At 34.6% G+C, this 21679-nt stretch overlaps 1 protein-coding gene across 3 annotated transcripts in view; it reads left to right on the forward strand.

Annotated features, from left to right (window-relative positions):
- Nucleotides 1–21679, forward strand: part of ATF7IP (activating transcription factor 7 interacting protein) — a 135768-nt gene that overhangs the window by 82330 nt on the left and 31759 nt on the right. For all 3 annotated transcript variants that reach the window (XM_025401977.1, XM_025401978.1, XM_025401976.1), the window contains exons 7-10: nucleotides 8289–8362; nucleotides 8932–9020; nucleotides 12214–12852; nucleotides 18215–18279. In XM_025401977.1, the coding sequence (XP_025257762.1) occupies nucleotides 8289–8362; nucleotides 8932–9020; nucleotides 12214–12852; nucleotides 18215–18279 (867 nt within the window). The remainder of the gene's footprint in view (nucleotides 1–8288; nucleotides 8363–8931; nucleotides 9021–12213; nucleotides 12853–18214; nucleotides 18280–21679) is intronic.

Below are 21679 nucleotides of genomic sequence, written 5' to 3' on the forward strand. Positions count from 1 at the left end.
CTTCCCCGAGCGGTGAAATCTTATCACTGTAGTACAGTATCAAAGCGAAGAAATGGACAATTTTGTTAAGTGGTTTATCAACTTAACAGTTTTTACTAGTTTTTACATGTGTGTGTAAAAATTCATTGTGCATGCATGTCTGTTTGTGAGTGTTTATGCTTCCATGCAGTTTGATCACATGTATAGATTTATGTAGCCCCCATCACAGTCAAGATATAAAATTGTTACATCACCATAAGTGGATTCCCTCATGCTACCCTTTTCTGGTTTTATTTTTATTATTATTTGATCTGTTGATGGACGTTTGGGCCATTATTACCTTTGGGCTATTTTGAATAATGCTGCAGTGTACGCGGGAGTGCAGCTATCTCTTCGAGATCCTGTTTTTAATTCTTTTGCATATATACCCAAAAGAGGAATTACTAGGTTGTATAGTAATACCTTTAGATATTTGAGGAGCCCCTATTCTGTTCTTCATAGAGGCTGTACCGTTTCACATTTATACCAGTAGTGCTCAAGAGTTCCAGATTGCCCAAAACCTCACTAACGTGTTATTTTCTGTTCTTTTGATAGTGACCATCCTCATGGATGTATGTGATACCATCATAGTTTTGATTTGCATTTCTCTAATGACTAGTGATGTTGAACATCTTTTCATATGCTTGTTGGCCATTTATATATCTCCTTTGGAGAAAAATCTCTTCAGGTTCTTAACTTATTTTTAAATCAAGTTCCTTATTTTTGTTGTTATTAAGTTGGAGGCATTCTTTATATATGCTGAATATTGACCCTTATCATATAAATTATTTGCAACTTTTTTGCATTCTTTGTTTCCTTTTCTCTTGATTGTTTCCTTTCATATGCAGAAGTTAAGTTTGATGCAGTTCTGTTTATTTTTGCTTTTCTTACCTGTGCTATTAGTACAAACGAATCATTGCCAAATCTAATGTCATGAAACTTTTTCCCTGTGTTTTCTTGTAGGAATTTTTTAGTTTTAGGTCTTACATTTAAATCTTAAGTCAATTTTGAGTTAATTTTTATATATTTTGTCAGAGTCCATCTTCATTCTTTTGCATGTATATATCCAGTTTCCCCAGCACCATTTATTAAAGAGGCTGTCCTTATCCCATTGTGTGGTTTAGAGAGTTTTGTTGAAGATTATTTGACCATATATGTGAGTTTATTTCTGAGCTCTCTATTCAGTTCCTTTGGTCTCTGTCTATTTTTGTGCCAGCACCTCACTTTTTTCGATTACTGTAGCTTTGTAATATATTTTGTGTGGTTCCCCCACCCTCTACCCCCTTGGCCAACTTAGCCTAATATGTAATATGTTTTCAAATCAGGAAGTATGAAACTTCCAAATTTGTTCTTTTTCAAAATTGTTTTGGTAATTCAAAATCCTTTGAGATTCCATATGAATTTTAGGATTTTTTTCTGGAAAAAAACAAAAACAAAAACAAAACCCACTATTGCAATATTGATAGGGATTGCACTGAATCTGTAGGTTGCTTTGGGTAATACAGATATTTTAACAATAAGAAGTCTCCCAATCCTTGAACACAGTATGTCTTTTCACTTATTTGTGTCTTTAAACTTTTTCCAACATTGTTTTGTAGTTTTTGTTGTATAATTGTTTTCTCCCTTTGTTGAGTGTATTCCTAAGTATTTTATTCTTTTTGATGCTATTGTAAATTATATTGTTCATTTCTTTTTTGTATTTTTTATAGTTTATAGATATGCAACTGATTTTTGCAGGTTGATTTTGTATCCTGCAACATTGCTGAGTTTGCTTAGGTTTGAACAGTTGTCATTAGGGTTTTTACATATAAGATCATACCACCTGTGAACAAAGATATTTATACTTCTTTTTCTGATTTGGATGCCGTTTATTTCTTTTTCTTGCATAATTGTTTGGTTTAGGATTTCCCGTACTATATTGAATAGAAGTGGCAAGAGTGGGCATGCTTGCTTAATTCCTTATCTTAGGAGGAAAGCTTTCAGTTTTTCACCATTGAGTATGATGTTAACTGTGGGGTTTTTATGTATGGCCTTTGTTAAATTTAGATAGTTTCCATTTCTGGTTTGATGAGTGTTTTATTTATTTTTTTCCATGAAAGGGTGTTGACTTTTGTCAGGTTCTTTTGCTGCATCAATTAAGATGATCATGTGGGTCTTGTCCTTTATTCTGTTAATGTCTTATGTTACATTGATTTTTATATCTTGACCTATCCTTGCATTCCTCAGATAAACCAACTTGGTCATGGTGTATAATCTTTTTAACATGCTGTTGAATTTGGTTTGCTAATATTTTCTTGAGGATTTTTATATTAGTATTCATCAGGGATATTTGTAGTTTTAGTATCTTCGTTCGGCTTTGGTATCAAGGTAATGATTGCCTAATAAATGGAATTTGAGAGTACTCCTACTTGGAAGTACTCCTCTTGGAATACTACTAATTGTTTGGTAGTATCCTCCAGTGAAGCCATCTGGTCTTAGGCTTTTGTTTGTTAATTTTGTTTATTTTTTAAATTTATTATTTATTAATTATTATTATTATAGTTTCAATAGAGTCTCACTCTGTCACCCAGGCTGGAGTGCAGTGGTGTGGTCTTGGTTCAAGTGATTTGTGTGCCTCAGCCTCCTGAGTAGCTGAAATAATAGGCCTGCACCACTGCGTCTGGCTAATTTTTGTATCTATAATAGAGACGGACTTTCATCATTTGGCCAGGGTGGTCTTGAACTCATGACCTCAAGTGAGCCACTGCACCTGACCTTAGGCTTTTGTTTGTTAGGATATTTGTATTACTGATTAAATCTCCTTACTAATTACAGATTTATTTATTTACTTTTAATAATTCAGTCTTGGTGGGTTGTGTGTTTTTAGGAATTTATTTCTTCTAGGTAATCAAGTTTGCAGGTGTGTAATTGTTCATTGTAGTGTCTTGTAATCCTATCTGTTTAGCATCAGTTCTAATGTCTTCTCGTTCTTTCATTTCTTTTCATTTTTAAAGTCATCTGTTTTGTTAGTTAGCCTAGCTAAGGATTTATCAATTTCGTTTTTTTTTTTTTAAACCAACTCTTAGTTTTTTGGAAAATGCTTTTCCATTTTTCTATTCTCTATTTTGTTTACTTCTGCCCTAATTTTAATTATTTCTTTCCTCTTGCTGATTTTGGGTTTAGTTTTTTCCCCCTAGTTTTTTGAGTTGTAAATCTAGATTGTTGATTTGAGATCTTTCTGTTTGTAAGTGTTTTACCACTATAAACTTCCTTCTTACCACTGTTTTCACTGCATACAATTTATTATATTTTGTTTTCATTTTCATTTGTCTGAAGATATCTTGTAATTTACCTTCTTCTTTGACTTGTTGGTTTGTTTTTTTTTTAACAGCGTGTTTAATTTTCACGTATTTGTGACTTTTCCTACTTTTCTTCTGCTGTTGACTTCAAGTTTCATTCCATTATGGTCAGAAAAGATACTTGGCATGATTTCATTCTTTTTAAATTTGTTAAGACCTGAGTTGTGACATGTGACCTATCCATGAGAATTTTCTGTGTGCTCTTGAGAGAAATGTATATTCTGCTGTTGTTTGATAACTTATTCTATATGTCTGTTAGGTCCAATTAGCATATAGTGTTGTTAAAGTTCTCTGTTTCCTTGTTGATATTCTGTCTGATGGTTGTCTCCATTATTGAAAGTGGGGTATTGAAGTTTCCTACTATCATTGTGTTGCTGTCTGTTTCTCCCTTTCATTCTTTCAATGTTTGTTTCATATATTTGAAGCTCTGATGTTAGGTAGGGAGGGGTGTGTGTGTGTGTGTGTGTGTTACAGCTGGTGAATAGACCCTTTTATCGTTATGTCCTTCACTGTCTGTTTTGACAGTTTTTGACTTAAAGTCTATTTTGTTTTACATAAGTATGGCCCATCCTTACTCTCTTTTTGTTACTATTTGCATGGAATGTATTTTTCCATCCTTTCACTTTCATTCTATGTTGTATTTTGGATCCAAAGTGAGCCTCTTGTAGGCAGCATATAGTTGGATCTTATTTTTAAAAACATTAAGTCAACCTGTGTTTTGATTGGAGAGTTTTATCCATTTGCATTTAAATAAACTGCTCATTGGGAGGGACTTACTATTATCATTTTGTTTTTTTCTCTATGACTTACAGCTATTTTTTGTTTCTTGATTCCTTCGTGTTTCATTGCTTTTTTTCTTTTGGTATAGTAGTGTGCTTTCATTCCTTTTACAACTCCTTTTGTGTATTTTCTGTAGATGTTTTCTCTGTGGTTACCGTGGGGATTACATAAAATATCCTAAAGTTACAACTGTCTGTGTTAAACTGCAAATAACTTTACTCATATAAGAGTGCTACTTTATATCTGCCTCACCATGACTTGATGTTACTGATGTCATATATCACATCTTTTTATGTTGTGTATCTGTTAACATATTTTTAGTTTTTTTAAGCTTTTAAGTTCTATACCAGAATTAAAAGTGATTTATGCACCAATGTAACAAGAATACAGGATTCTGTATTTTTCTCCTTATCAACCTTTACCTTAGGGAGGTTTATATTTTTGTATGCTTCCATGATGTTGTGTAGCACTTTTTAGTTTCCACTTGAGGGACTTTCTTTAGCACTTTTTTTTTTAATTATTATTATTATACTTTAAGTTCTAGGGTACATGTGCACAATGTGCAGGTTTATTACATATGTATACATGTACCATGTTGGTGTGCTGTACCCATTAACTTGTGATTTATATTAGGTGTATCTCCTAATGCTATCCCTCCCCCCACCCCCTCCCCACAATAGGACCCAGTGTGTGATGCTCCCCTTCCTGTGTCCAAGTGATCTCATTGTTCAATTCCCACCTATGAGTGAGAACATGCAGTATTTGTTTTTTCTTTAGCACTTCTTGTAGGACAGGTATAGTGATGAAACTCCTTCAGCTTTTATTAATCTGGGAAAAATTTTAATTTCACCTACATTTTTGAAGCATATTATTGCCGGATATAGTATTCTTGATTGACAGTTCTTTCATTCAGCACTTTAATAATATATTATCTCACTCCTTCAGGCCTACGAGGTTTCTGCTGAGAAATCTGCGTGTTATCTTATGGGAGTTCCCTTGTATATTGTTATGAGTTGCTTTTCTCTTACTGCTTTCAAGATTATTTACTGTGATTCAGACAGCTTGGTTATAATGTATCTCAGTATAGATGTTTTTGGGTTAACGATAGTTGGAGGTCTTTGAGCTTCTTGAATTTGCATCTCCATTTTCTTCTTCCAGTTTCAGACATTTTCAGCAAATTATTTATCTAAATGAGTTCCCAGCCCCTTTCTCTCTGTCTTCTTTTACTTCCCTTATGTGTATATTGGTTTGCCTATTGGTGTCCCAAAAGTCCTTTAGACTTTCTTAGCTTTTCTTCATTCTCTTTTTGCTCCTCTGACTTGATAATTTCAAATGATCTGTTTTCAAAATTGTGGATTTATTTTTCTGTTTGATCTGGTCTGCTCTTGATTCCCTACAGTGAATTTTCATTTTCAGCTTCATAATTTCTATTTGATAAGTTTTTACAGTTTCTCTTTGTTGATATTCTCATTTTGTTCATGCACCCTTTTCCTGATTTTGCTGTTTTCTGTCGTCTCTTTCACCTCGTTGAGTATCTTAATGATAGTTATTTTGAATTCACTGGCAGATAATTCATAGATCTCTGTTACTTTAGGGTTGATTTTTGAAAGTTTATTTTATTTATTTGGACCATGTTTCTCTGTTTATTTGTATGCTTGTTGAAATTTTAGCATTTGAAAAAACAGCCACATCTCCCAGTCTTTGTGGACTCTTGTACACAGGAAGGGCTTCACCAGTCAGCCTTGTTAGAGAGTCTGTGGGCCTCTAACACCTTTTTTTGGCTGTGTGTCTTCTCTGAGCTTTTACTTGTACTCTTCCATCTGAAGAGGTTTGCCTCTCCACTCTGAAGCTTCCTCTGGTACCTGTCTTTGCTGTAGCAGCCTCTGGTACTTTAGCAAGCTGTGGTATTAGTGCTTCCCCTGCTGTCTGTCAGTGTTACTGCAATTTCTCTGGTGCTCTATCAAGTTGAGGACGCCTTTGGTCTCTGAGGCTCACAGGCATCCAAAGTGCCATAGCCACAGTTCTTACTACAGGTTAGTCCTCCATTTTGGGTAAGACAAAATCTAGTGCATTGGGCATCTTCTTAAACAGTTGGATTCAAGCTCCACCTTTCTCTTTCCTTTCTGATGTAGAAGCTGTGTTGGGAGGTTGATGGGGTATAGTGAGTAAATATAATATATTTTCCTAACTGTTCCAGTGTGCCTCTTTTTGGCCTTGTGCCATATCCTCTCAGCTAGTTTGTGGAAATCTCATGCAGGCAATATGATGCTTACCTTGTTAAGTCATCTCCATATGGGAAGCAGAGGGGACTTCCTGTTCTGACATGTTGCTGATCCTACCACAGTTTTTTAAAATCCTCTATCAAATGACTCCTGTGTTCTAAACCATTTGTTTTATTTATTCCCTATGCATTTATTCTTCTTTTTTGTTTTTCTCCTGAAGTATTCTTTTAACCATTTTGAGTGTAATACTTACTTAATGATGGCCAGGCACAGTAGCTCATGCCTGTAATCCCAGCACTTTGGGAGGCCGAGGACGGCAGATCACTTGAGGTCAGGAGTTCAAGACCAGCCTGGTCAACATGGCGAAACCCCACCTCTACTAAAAATACAAAAATTAGCTGGGCCTAGTGGCGGACACCTGTAATCCCAGCTACTCAGAGGCTGAGGCACGAGAATCTCTTGAGCCTGGGAGGCGGAGGCTGCAGTGAGCCAAGATGGTTCACTCCAGCCTGGGTGACAGTGAGACTCTATCTCAAAAAAAAAAAAAAACTCAATGATGTGCTTAAAGATGCATTCCTTTCCCTAAAAGCTTATTTTTTAACCTTTTTACATTCACATTACACTGTTATTTTAATTTGCTTTTCTCTTGTTTTACATTTGTTTGTCTTAACAGCCAGATTTTAAATACCTTTATAGCATATTATCTTAATTCTGTTGTTTTTCCCTCTACACATATCTAATGCAATGTCATACTAGAAGGTTGAAATTATTGTTGTGTCATATAAAAAGTAGCAAGATGTATTTGTTGTTAAGAAGAGTGATTAAGGGCATCTGCTCAATGTAATTCTAAGCATTTATTACCTTTGGTTTAATATGTTGTTCTTACACTTGACTTAGTCTTGAGTAGAGATATTTTATTCTTCTCATTTTTTTTTGTTTGTTTGTTTTTGAGGCATGGTCTGGCTGTGTCACCCAGGCTGGATTGCAGTAACACAATCTCAGCTCACTGCAACCTCTGCCTCCTCGGCTCAAGCTGTCCTCCCACCTTAGTCTCCCAAGGAGGTGGGACCACAGGCGTGTATTAACACGCTTGGCTAATTTTTACACATATATATATATTTTTAGAGATGGGGTTTCGCTACATTGCCCAGGCTGGTCTATAACTCCTGAGCTCAAGCAATCCTTGCCTGTCTCAGCCTCCCAACGTGCTAGTATTATGGGTGTGAGCCACTGTACCCGGCCTCGTTTTAAGACATAAATGATGATAGTGTTATTAATGACGGAGGCCTAAATAATGATAATTAATATGTAGGTGTTATAATTCCATTTCTGTATTCCCTGGTTTTGGGGAGAAAGGCTGAAATAAGTTGTTACTGAAGCTTAGATTTGTGACATTTTATGAAATAATTTAAGTCACACAGTGGTAGGTAGTATTTTTTTTAAAAACAACTTAAAAATAATTTTGGTTTGAAAATTTTGATTTGTGACATGGGATACCACTTACTTGTTGAACTGCTGGTGCTAATATGATGCCTGCTACATAGTAGGCATTCACTAGTTATGTGTTAAAATGAGTGAGTCTGGTTATTCTTTAGATTTATATTGTTAATGTTTTTAAACTCTTATAGCATGTGAGCCATTTTTGTGTTTTTAATTTAATCTTCATAAGAACACTGAGATGCAGGAATTATTTTATTAATCTCTCAAATGATAAGCAGTTGCCTTCAGCAAAGTAAATGATTTGCTTAAGATACAATGAACAAGTGATAATGCCAAGATTCAAATTGTTGTCTCAGCTGGCAATGTTTCCCATTGTATTAGAGCACTGACAGATAATATATTGACAGGCATCTGCAGGTCTTATTTTTTTTTTTTAAAGATTCCCTGTGTGTTGAGTTTTATTTTTACCTTGATTTTTTTTCTCCCCCAGCATCCACCCAACCCACCAGTATCACCAGGAAAAACTGTAAATGATGTCAACAGCAATAATAACATGCCTTACAGGTGAGAATTCATAGTCTGTCTAGTTTTTAAATAACAGAACAAAGTTCTAATTTTCTTTATTTGGTCGAAGAATCTTGCAGTGTAATCATGGTATTTATGTGGAAATAAGTGGTGTACTTGGTTAGTATATTTTCTTTTTCTGCTTCATTATATTGTTCATCTGTGAATAATACTTTTGCTAACTTATTGCAAGGCATTCTTTGGTCACTATATATTTGTTTAACCACTTGTCTTAAATAGTATTCTCTCGAGTAATTGAGAAATGCTTCTGTTAAGGGTGAGAAAGACTAATGTCTGTACATATTAGGACCTACTTTTGGTATTCAGGTTAAGTACTGATAACAGACATTAGAATACAAGAGTTAAGACTCTTCCCTAATGCCATAGACCCCAGCATTTAGAAGTCTTTGTGCCAGCTATGCCTCACTGTTTTTGCTTGCAGTTTAGGGTTGTGAAACCCAAGTCTAGCCACCCTTTTTCCCCTATGGGCCACTGCTTATTCTAGATATCAGTTGGTTTTCCCAGAGTGGCATATCTGTTGACTATTTGTGTGTATATATATTTCATAGAAATGCAGGCACAGTGAGACAGATGCTGGAGTCCAAAAGAAATGTAAGCGAGAGTGCACCACCATCCTTTCAAACTCCTGTGAATACAGGTAACTTTTTTTTTAAAATACCAAAATACATTTTCTTAGGAATTAAAGGCTTTGGTTCTCTTTTCTTACATTCTTTTGAGGTTGAAATGGATTAAGAAATTGGGCACATTGGTCTAAGTACAAAAATTTTGTTAAAAATTCAGGATCAAACTGGGCATGGTGGCACATGCCTATAGTCTCAGCTACTTGGGAGGCTGAGGAGGATTACCTGAACCCAGAAGTTCGAGTCAACTTGGGCAACATAGTGAAATCCACTTGTCTCTTAAAACAAAAAAATTTAGGGTGGTAGATAAGTATATGTGAAAATACAGTATAGATATTCAAATCTCTATTGTAGTAGTTCACAAACTTTCTCGTCTCTAGATCCCTTTACAATCTTAAAAAATTATTAAGAACCCCAGAACTTTTATTTATGTGGGTTACATCAGTTGATGTTTATTTTCAGTTGAAATGAAGTAGAAATTAAACAGAAATTTAAAGATTTTTTTTAAATAAAAGTAGACTGGGCTTGGTGGCTCACGCCTGTAATCCCAGGACTTTGAGAGGCTGAGGCAGGCAGATCACTTGAGGTCAAGAATTTGAGACCAGCCTGGCCAACATGGTGAAACCCCATCTCTACCAAAATACAAAAATTAGCCAGGCATGATGGCTGGTGCCTGTAATCCCAGCCACTCAGGAGGCTGAGGCAGGAGAATCGCTTGAACCCGGGAGGTGGAGTGCAGTGAGCCAAGATCACGCCACTGCACCCCAACCTGGGCGACAGAGTGAGACTTTCTCTCAAAAAATAAATAAATAAATAAATAATAAATATAAAAATAAATAAAGTAATAGTAAACTCATGTCTAACACAAAAAACTTTTTAAAATGAAACTAAGTGTATTTTCACTTAAATAATAGCAGCACAAAGAGCATTATTCTCTTACATTTTTTACGTATCTCTTTAATACTTTGACACATTAAGACAGCTAAAGATAGCTGTATACTCATATCTGTATCTGCTTTTAGTCTGTTTTAAAATGTTGATTTGGTTGACGCATATGAAGGAAATCCAGTCTTATACAAATATATAGATGGAAAAGGGCTAGCCCTTACAGATAATTGTGGATATTCTTCTTTGATACTGTCCAGTAGTAGTTTCTTTAAGGTTGGTTGTGAAGTATAATCTGAAACCACACCAAAGAACTTTTCTAACTCCTCCATTAAAATCCATTTATTGGACAAGTGTGATGCCTTATGCCTGTAATCCCCGCACTTTGGGAGGCCCGAGGCAGGTGGATCACTTGAACTCAGGAGTTCCAGGCCGGCCAGGGCAACATAGTGAAACTTGTCTCTACAGAAAATACAAAAAGTAGCCGGACATGGTGGTGCACACCTGTGGTCCCAGCTACTTGGGAGGCTGAGGTGGAAAGATGACATGAGCCCAGGAGGTGTAAGCTGCTGTGAGCCAAGATTGCGCCAGTGTACTCCATCCTGGGCGATAGAAGCAAACCCTGTCTTTAAAAAAAAAAAAAAAAAATTCCTCTATCTTGTACTTGCACATGGAGTTTTACTAATATTCATTGATCATTTGAAAACTATTCACCAAGTTATGCAAATCTTCCAAATATTGACACATTTTGTTAATATTATTTTTAAAAATTACGTTTACTGATTTTACTATCAGTTCTACTCAGAGAAGCATTTTAAGGATTTAGGGAGCCGTCATGCTTTCAGTGACAGATAAAAGTTTTTTCTAATGTTCTTAGTTTTGCTTAAGAACTCAAATGTTATTATTACTGATAAATACAGTTGGGCTTTTTTTCTTTGAAGTGACTGCCTTACCTAGTTTATTTCTAAGAAAAGATCTTCAAAATACCCACATGTGAATCATCGGTGTGTCTATAGGTCATTCTTTCAAGTAAAAATAGTATTTCGTGGGAAAGATTGCTAGTTTAGTTTATAGCTCAATTGCACACGCATTTTTCCGTAACTATCCTACTTTGGCACGCAGTAGTTGTCTCGTATGTACTGCCTATTCCTTCACATGGAATATTAAGAAAAGAACCCCTATTCAAAAGTTGAGATATAATAAAGTTAATAGTTTTTACTGCTGTATCATGGGGATTCTTAAGTAAAACTGACTTTGTTTTTTACTGTAAGCATGTGATGAAGAATGCAGCGACGTTTGGTCCATTGTACTACCTTGATTTTTGTACTAAGCATCAGAAGTTTTACTTACCATTGCTTTTGCTCCATTGGTGCAAATGTCTGCTCATTTAAAAAGTCAAATAATGTCTCATTGTTATGAAAATAGTTTTGACATTGCAAACTCCCCAAAAGGGTCTCAGAAAACCCCAGGCACCCCCCTGGACCACACTTCGAGAAACTGCTGCTCTAGTGAACCTGTGATTTTTGGAAAGACTATAAATCAGTGAGAAAGAAGTTTGGTCATGTATTTTAAACCTGTTCCAATGAGAATAAACACAAGTAGTTGAAAATTGCTATAAAACTGTAGTGACCAGCATTTGTCAGCATTTGTATTTTCTCTGTTCTTCTGTATATGCTACCTAATTTCTTCTTAATTCATCTGTCAACTTCACTCAGTGCTATTTTTCATATCATACAATGTCAGTAGGGTGTCAGTAGAGGGAACCTCCCCCTAATAGTTCCTCTCCCAAGGAATTCAGTCAAACTTGATCCAAAGATACAGACATGGTTCAAATAATAAAATATAATGAGTAAGCTTACCTGTTATTCATTAATAGTCATGACTCTTTAGATTTACTATTTGAGTTTATATATTACTTGCGTTTTAAGGCATTTATAATGTTTTTAATGTAGTTTCAAAAATATATATTTTTACTTAACTTTTTAGTATTTTTTATTTGTTTACTAGTTAGGTACTCTAAAGTGATTATAGTAATTTTCAGAGACCATTTTGATACTCAGTAGTCTTGCATATTAATCATCCATCATGTGCTGTTTTTGTAATATACTAAACCTACATGCAAAATTCTTCTAAGAATTTAATTCTAAATTAAATTTCGGAATTTTAATCTGGAAAAAATTTCATGATAAAAGACTTTACAGTCTTTGCGATGTATTTAATCTATGCTAAGTCTAATGCAATGTATTTAATTTGTATCTGTCATATTTTCTTAGTTGATAAATTAATATAACCATTTAAACAGAGAATTCTGTTTTCTTTCTATAGTATCTTCAACCAATCTTGTCACTCCTCCAACAGTTGTCAGTAGTCAACCTAAATTGCAGACTCCAGTGACTTCGGGTTCCCTCACAGCAACGTCAGTTCTTCCTGCACCCAATACAGCTACTGTAGTTGCTACTACTCAGGTGCCTAGTGGAAATCCTCAACCTACAATCTCTTTACAACCTTTGCCAGTGATTTTGCATGTACCTGTTGCAGTATCCTCCCAGCCTCAGCTTCTACAGAGCCATCCAGGGACTTTGGTGACTAATCAACCATCTGGCAACGTTGAATTCATTTCTGTGCAAAGCCCACCTACAGTGAGTGGTCTTACCAAAAATCCAGTATCCTTGCCATCCTTGCCAAATCCCACTAAACCAAACAACGTTCCTTCTGTGCCCAGTTCTAGTATTCAAAGGAACCCTACTGCCAGTGCTGCACCATTGGGAACAACACTTGCGGTGCAGGCTGTTCCAACGGCACACTCTATTGTACAAGCCACAAGGACTTCTTTGCCCACAGTGGGCCCATCAGGACTCTATAGTCCATCAAATAATCGAGGTCCTATACAGATGAAAATTCCAATTTCTGCATTTAGTACTTCGTCTCCTGCAGAACAGAACAGCAATACCACCCCAAGAATTGGTAAGTCACTATGTAGGTTTAATGCTAGAAATGCAAGCATGTTAATAGCCTTGTAACGATTGAACTTTTTTTTTCTAAGTGGCTAGCATTATTGGAAGGACAAAATAAATAGAATTTTCTTGATTATTTTTAGTAATTTTTTAGATACCTGAGAGAAATGATGTTGCTAAAATGGGGCTTGAGAGGGGGTTTATTTTGAATTAGAAGTTAGTATCTGTGTTTTATCTTTTAGTAATTTTTCTAAGTTTGGTGAATTTTGAATTTATGGCTTTGTGGCAAGCATTATGAGTTACTTTTATGATACATTTGCCAGCAATGTCTGTTTAAAACATTTTAAAGTATCAAATTTACATAATATATGCTCTTAAGAAAAAAAGGCACGTTTATGTTCCTTACACATTTGGAAAATCCTTTGTGCTCTCATTCATAGCTTCCAAATTTGAACAACTTAAAAATAGATTTTCTTTCACATTTACTATAAAATGTTTGAGTCCTTCTTGTTTTATCCTTTCTGTTTTCCCATATGACATATTATATGATTGTTTGTATTTTACTTAGAAATACTGCAAAAAGGAGAACTTGACTATACCTGTTTAAAATCTGCCAAACTCTGTGTCTTCCTGGCTCCTGGAAAGAGTTTGTGTTGTATGCATTCTTGAGCTTGCTTATTCTTCATTTCTGACTTCACATGTATCCGCACTACTTTTGGAAAGGCAGGGAAGGGTAGGCATCATGTGTATAGTAAAATTGCTAGTGTTTTTCTTATTGATGTTGTAAGTGACCATGTAATGTAGGAAACAAATTCTAAAGTACAAAAGTACTTTTATAAGTGAGATGTACAAGCCTTAGTTTTTATTTGTCATACAGTCATTACTAGTGTAGTTACTCCTTAAGTGTTTTCTCATATAAAACAATGACGGTATTTCAGAGTTGTTAAGAAAGTAAATGAGTGGCAGATCAAAATTAATGTTGGATTGAAGCTGGATATCACTCTTATCATATTTATAAGAATAAACTAATGTTTTATATGAAAGTGTAATTATTATTTATAGTATTTACAATTTAAATGTTTGCATAGTACAGGGGCAAATGTTTGTTAGTATTATCTGCTACCACATTATTTTTTGGATATTCTTTCATGTTTACAACACTAAAAGAGATGCTTACTTTTAACTGAGGTCAGTGGACATACAAGATTTTTGGGTGATATTTCATTTTTCTGTAACTTCTTTTTCTTTTAGTTCTTAGTATTTTTTAATGCCAGATGATTTAGCGATGGACATTGTTTTATGTGATTTTGGGTTTTCCTCCTTATGAAATTTTGAGGCAAAGTTGACATTGTTTTGATTTCATGGTCATGAGATGAGATATATTCTTAAATAGAGAACTTTTCCTGAAAAACCATGACTTGAAAAGAAATAATTTAAGAGTATTTGTTTAATGTCATGCTCGTACTCCAAACACTTCTAAAAGTGTCAGAATTATAATTTCATTATTCTGTTCTCTTACAGTTTTTATAGAAAGGGTATATTCCCCAAATTATCTAGTTGATGTACACTATTAGTAATGCATGTCAGTCTGTTTCATTTGACTATTCTTAATTTTTTTATATAAAAGTAAGTTTTCACAATCATTAATTGGTGTAGCATTCTAAGATAATGTACAATTATTTCTAAACATAAAATTACTTATTTTAACACATATATTTATTTAACACATTTATATATTTTTAATATGTAATTATATCAAGATCTTCAAGTTCCATTTAGAATGCTTACCTACATTTGATAATGAATAAATGTGAATGACAAGCTTTGTTTGTATTTTTTTCATAATGCTAACTAAAATGAGATCTTATGAACTTGCTTATTCTTCAGTTCTGACTTTATTACTTATAATATGTTCTTTGATAAAGTGTAATTTCAGCAGTGACATAAATGATGTTAAAGTAAGATTTGGCTTTTTAGGATTCCCAAAACCTAAACTGAAGCCGAACTTCAGTACATCTCTACTACATTTAGTAGTTTGATAAATTAATTAGGTTATATAATTAAAATTTTCTAAGCTCTGTACTTATGTGGGTATTATATTTGCTTAATAAGAACATATGCTATATGTTCATGCATTTGTATGTATTTTATTATAGTTAAGTATATCCCTATGGATTTTAAATCTGTATTTCTGTTTATAGTGAGGTAAATGTCCTCCTAAGGGCTTGGAAATTTAAAGCTCAAACTATAGCTAATTTCATTCATTCACAAAGTAATGAATGCCTGTATTATCTGAGGTTCTTTAGATACACAGAAATGTATAAAATAGTCACTATGATCTCACCAAGCTTACAATCAAATAGGGAATGTAGTCATTAAATAAGGATTTAATTATAAATGTGATGAGTGTTAGGATTTGCAGGTTTTCGTGAGAGGACAAAAGAGAACATGGGAAATCTGGAAAGGTATGAAGTAATGAACAGAAGAATGGGGGAAATAGGGTTAAAGGGTTTTTGTAGGGGGTATAGAGGATAATGTGACATCCATGAACCCTGGTTACAGTATGGAGAATGGTTTGGAAGGGATAAGAATAGTGTTAGGAAGACCAATTAGGAGACTGGAGGCTCTTGTAGTGTACGAGATGAGAGATGGTGGTATGAAAAAGATTTAAACGTTATTTAAGAGGTAGCATTGGCAGTACTTGGTAATTTATTAATAAAAGTTTAGATGTGTGGAAAAGATGGAGAACTCAAAGATGACTCAGCTTTCTAAGACATTTTTAAATGTTGTTCCATTTACTAAACTAGACATTAAAGAAAGAACAGATTTGGGGGAAGTTATATACAATCCATGTACAAGGTACACTTTCAAATTACATTAAACATCTTGTTCTAAGACTATGTCAAACTAGAGTTGGCTGGGCATGGTGGCTTATGCCTGTAATACCAACACTTTGGTAGGCTGAGGCAGGAGGATGGCTTGAGCTCAGGAGCTCGAGAGCAGCCTTGCAATATAGTGAGACCCCCATATGTACAAAAAATAAAAAATTAGTTTGGCATGGTGACACATGCCTGCAGTCCCAGCTACCCAGGAGGCCGAAGGAGGAGGATTGCTTGAACCCAGGAGGTCAAGGCTGCAGTGAGCCATGGTCGTGCCACTGCACTCCAACCTGGGCAACAGAGGAAGGTCCCTGTCTCAGAAACAAAAACAAGTAAGAGTTTAAACACAGCAATTATTTCTTCAACCATTTCTTCAAGGATAGAATTAAATGAATGAAGTGTTTGCCTTTTTTACGTTCATACAATTATCCAGAGCTACTAAGGGATACTGCCAGTTTAACTCCTGTAAAGTACTTTTTAATTTTATTTACGTTTATTTTTATTTTTATGGAGATGTATTCCATATGATAGAAGGATTTTAAGCTATAATTTCTTATTTTACATCCTGACCAGTTTTGTTGCCTTGATAGATGGAGTTATAATATTTATATCCAGAAGTCATCCAAGTAGATCTTACAGAAGAAAGCAAAAGCAATGCAACGGAGCTTTAAGACATTACATTAAGAATCAAGGGAAAAATTGTGTAATAATGGGCAAGGGAGATGTTAGTTGAGAATCTAGAATAAGGAATAGTATTACAGTTCCGTGAATAATTAACTTATAGCTCTAAGGCAATTAGGTCTAAGAGAGAATCATGCTGGGTAACAAAGAAATGTGTATGTAACATTTTATTAAGCAGTCTAAATCTTTCTTGCATCTTTAGGAATTTTCTTATATGAAAATATTATGACAAAAAGTAAAAATGAGGCCAGGTATGTTGGCTCATGCCTATAATCCCAGCACTTTGGGAGGGTGAGGCAGGTGGATCACTTGAGGCCAGAAGATCGAGACCATCCTGGCCAGCATGGTGAAAGCAGGTCTCTACTAAAACAAAAATTAGCCAGGCATGGTGGCACTCATTGGTAGTCCCAGCTACTCAGGAGCCTGAGACATGAGAATCGCTTGAACCTGGGAGATGGAGGTTGCAGTGAGCCAAGATCGTACCACTGCACTCCAGTCTGGGTGGCAGAGCAAGACTCTCTCAAAAAGAAAAAAATAAATAAAATAAAGAATTAAAAAATAAAAACACCAAAGTGAGGCTTCCTCATTTACTTTTTATGTAAAGTTATTTTGAGTTGAAGATGAAAGTGTTTCAAATCCAAATGAATGTATTTTAACATCGTATATAAAAACCTTTGGTAGTAAATCACTGATATTTTGGTAGTATCACCTAGTGTATCTTAATACTCCACTATGTAACATCAGTAACCTGGAATTAGTTTTGTCAGTCTTTCAGTAACTTCATAGTCCCAAACAGATGCTCATTTGTAATAAATGAAGTAATTTGAATATATTTTTAAATAGATAATATATTAATATTGTTCTTACAAAAAGAAAGTAATTCAGACAAGGTAGGAGAAATCAAAGGGCATCCTTTTTACTTCTGTACCCTAGAATACTTCTCTTTTAACAGGTGAATATTAACTCAACTTGATTTTTTAGACATACAGATTTACATATGTACATATGGAAATACATAGGTAGTTTAATCTCCTGTATTTTTTTAAACGTAAATTGTTTACTCTGTATGCATTCTGAAGACTTACAAATGAAAGGAATGCCATACTTTGACCAAGAGGGTTTTATCTCCAGAAAGAAAGGATGGCCTGTTTCAACATTTAAAAACCCCATGTTACCAAACAGGAAACCCTAAATAATCTCAATAGGTACATAAAACCTTTGATGAAATTTAATGCATTCTCTCTTTTCCTCTCATTAGAAATTGGGACAAAATATGCTTTGTTCATTTTCTGTGCTGTTCTGGAAGTAACGTTATTTTTTAACTGCAAAGTCATTATAAGTTAATTGAAAAATGAACAGAGAAAGAAAAATCATGGATGATTGAACTACTGAGAAATATGCATGTGTATTTTCTTGGATTTACTGCAACTGTTTCTACTGAATTTATTGGAAACATTTTTGACATATTAAATTTTTTTCTCCAAAGGGACATAGAATGCAGGAATTATATTTTGTTTAACTATTTCCTCATGTTAGAACATTTAAGTTTTGTGTATCTTAAATTATTTCCATGAGATACTGCTTAGAGTTAAAATTGCTGGGCCAGTGGAAAGTGTTTTTTAATCAGTATTGTGAATTTCCCCATCTGAAAGATACTATAGCAGTAATCTGTGAGTTTGAGTTTTTATTTACGTATGTGACATGTTGACAGAAAAATAGTTGGAGAAAACAATATGAATTGTTTTATATAAAGCAACTTAACTTTTTACATTTTGTAGATGTTTTTAAAAATGGCTTTTTTTAACTTTTCAGAAAACCAGACGAACAAAACAATAGATGCTTCTGTCAGTAAGAAAGCAGCTGATAGCACATCACAGGTAAGATTTTTCCTTCTTCAAAGTAAAATCCTAAGTATGGTCTACAGGAAAATGAATTTTCATCATTCTTTGATTGAATGAAAATTGTTCTATGTCTGTTTTTTATAACTGTCCAAATATTGTCTCATAACTTCTCTGTAATATTTGACAAGAATTGATATTTTTTGTTTTTTGTTTTTACATAGCAGTTCTCTTAGAGGTAATAGTTTATTAACTGAATGACTTGATTAGTACAATTGACAGTCCAGTCATTTGCCTTTACGTTCTATAAAGATTGTCTGCAAAAAGAAAACACATGTAATTTCTTCCAGGTACATCTTTTTTAAGAGTGTTTCACTGGTTTACCCTCACTTGTACCACTCTCTACAGACCCCTACCACCATTTTAATTTCCTCAAAGGTAATCAGAAATACCTTTTGAGGAAGAATTTTTTGTCTGTCTGCTTGTTTATTAGCACTTTGCCAGTCTTTGTACTTTTTCCTATTAAATCTTAACCACCCAATAATAGAGTAACTACTTCTTTCCTGTATTAACAGTGTTCTTCCTTGTTCTTTATTGCTTTAGGTGTAATCAGTTCATAGTGATTAGGTTACTGATAGTTTTATTTTCTTCACTTCCTTTGAATCATTTCAAGAATCTCATATTATCCTAGAAGAACAAAAATCTTTGAGCATGTCAGGCATGAAAAACTGACAAGATTTTTAAAACTTTTTTGATCTTTAAATGTGACTATTTTCCTTAAAAACAATGGATTTTGACCAACCTAGATATATACCATAGTTTATAGATCAAATAAAAGCTATTAAAAATATCTTAACTTCTTACAAGTGTTAGCAGTTTTTGTGTGCACTATTAGAGATCAAAGTTGTGATTGTTTCTCAGCATGTCTTGTGGATATAACTGTGTTTTCATTTAAAATTATAAGATTGAGATACTTTCTAGAAGACATATAGAAAATGCTGATATATTCAGTGATACTTAGTGACATTTATAGGAAGTCTAGTTAAACTTTAAACAAAGGATTTATGAACATCTCTACTTCCCTCAGTGAGTTTTTTTTTTTTTAAGTAATATTTTCAAGGAAAGGAAAATGTACATTATGATGGCTATTTTTTGTCATTTTATAAATGGTGGTTCTTCTAGAGCTGTGATATCTAATATGATAGCCACTAGTCACATGTAGCTATTTAAATTAAATTATAAATTTAGTTCCTCAGTCAAAATAACCGCCATTTCAAGGTTCAGTAGCTACAAATGGCTAGTGGCTAGCATATTGGACCACACAGATATAGACTCTTTTCATCATTGCAGAAAGTTGTATTGAACTCTATTGTATAGAGTATTTTGCTGAAATACAGTATATGTAGCTGGGCACGGTGTCTCACGCCTGTAATCCTAGCACTTTGGGAGGCCGAGGCGGGCAGATGATCACCTGAGGTCAGGAGTTTGAGACCAGCCTGGCCAACATGGGGAAACCCCATCTCTACTAAAAGGACAAAAATTAGCCTGGCGTGGTGGCAGGTGCCTGTAATCCCAGCTACTTGGGAGGCTAAGGCAGGAGAATTGCTTGAACCCAGGAGGGCGGAGGTTGCAGTGAGCTGAGATCATACCACTTCACTCCAGTGTGGGTGAAAGAATGAAACTCCATCCATCTCAAAAAAATAAATAAATAATATATGTAACATCATAAATACATAAGTGAAATTAAAATGGATATAATATAAGACACTTGAGGTGGGGCGTGGTGGCTCACGTCTATAATCCTAGCACTTTGGGAGGCGGAGACAGGAGGATCACTTGAGCCCAGGAGTTCGAAACCAGCCTGGGCAACAACATGAGACTCCGTCTCTATAAAAAAGAAGAAACTTAAAAAAAAAAAAAAGACACTTGAAACAGGAATTGACTTCATCAGAAAGCAAAGCAATAGTACAACTTAATGTTATGCTCTCAATAGATATTTTATTTGGCTTCAAGGAAGAGGAATTTAATATCTGAGTATAAAAAAATGCATACAAGCAGTTTGAGCAGCCAGCCTGCTGAAGCAGTGCCTTATCAAAAATAACAAAGTTTCAGCTTTGAATCAGTGTCAATTATGTATATGAAGAATAAATACAATTACAAGAGTTTTATTGTGTAATAAGAAACCATAATGGAAGTATATATGTGCTTTCAGTTATGAAGTTATGCTTGCCAGCCAGAATTTTTTGAAACAAATATCATTTTTGTCATTGTGATGAATACCTTTATTAATGTTCCACTGTTGACTAAGAAATTCTTGTTATCTTTTTGCCCCAATGTGCAACTTTCTAGCAGATAGAAACTAGTGTGAAACAGGTAGCCTGTGATTCTTTGAATTGTCACATTGTAAGTACAATTGGCTAACTTCATTTTTCTATCCCAAACCTACTTAGTTGTACTTCTTAACACTTTAAGGCTATTTAGATCAGAAGAAATCTGGATGTCTAAGGCCAGGCACAGTGGCTTATGCCTGTAATCCTAGGACTTTGGGAGGCCAAGATGGGCAGATCACTTGAGGCCGGGAGTTCGAGACCAGGCTGGCCAACATGCCTCTACTAAAACTACAAAAATTAGCTGAGGGTGTTGGTGTATGCTTGTAATCCCTTGGGAGGCTGAGACGGGAGGATCACTTGAACCTGGGAGGAGGAGGTTGCAGTGAGCCAAGATAATGCCACTGCATTCCAGCCTGGGTGACAGAATGAGACTCTGTCTCAAAAAAAAAAAAAAGAAAAAAAAAAAAGAGAAACTTGGATGTCTAGTGTGGAAATGCTTGTTGTTCGGCTGTAGTTAATTAGCAAATGATGAAATATGTAAAATATTCTCTTGTAGTTGTTAAATGAAGATTTATCTGATATCCCCAAATAACTGTTTATTAACATATTGCACATAATTTATTATTGTATATTTTATTACTATATATCATTTATATAATGAATTATTAGTTTTATATCCTGAAAAACAAATTTATTCAAATTATCAATGTAAGTTATAAAATAGCATTGCTGTCTGTAATTGTTGTTTTGAAGGACTCAAGATCACCTTTAAGTTTGCTGATTTGCTAGAAGGATTTCATAAGACCCAGTAGTAGGTTATACTCACCATTATGATTTGTCACAACAAAAGGTATAGAGCAAGAGCAACAGGGAAAAAAATGTGCAGAGTTGAAGTTCAGAGAGATCAGGCAAAGACTTCCAAGTCGTCTGTCTGGGATCGCACAGAATTTGTTTTTTCTCTGGCTTATTAACCTTAGAGACATGTGCCAAGAGTCTTTTCCCAGAGAATCCTGACTGAGTCTCAGGGTCTGAGGTTTTTTGGAGGTCTGGTCACATAGTGACATTTTTCTGTATGGCCATGGCATTGGAAACTCAGGATCCCAACAATG

The sequence above is a fragment of the Theropithecus gelada genome, chromosome 11 (genome assembly GCF_003255815.1).
Source record: "Theropithecus gelada isolate Dixy chromosome 11, Tgel_1.0, whole genome shotgun sequence".
Taxonomy (NCBI): Eukaryota; Metazoa; Chordata; class Mammalia; order Primates; family Cercopithecidae; genus Theropithecus; species Theropithecus gelada.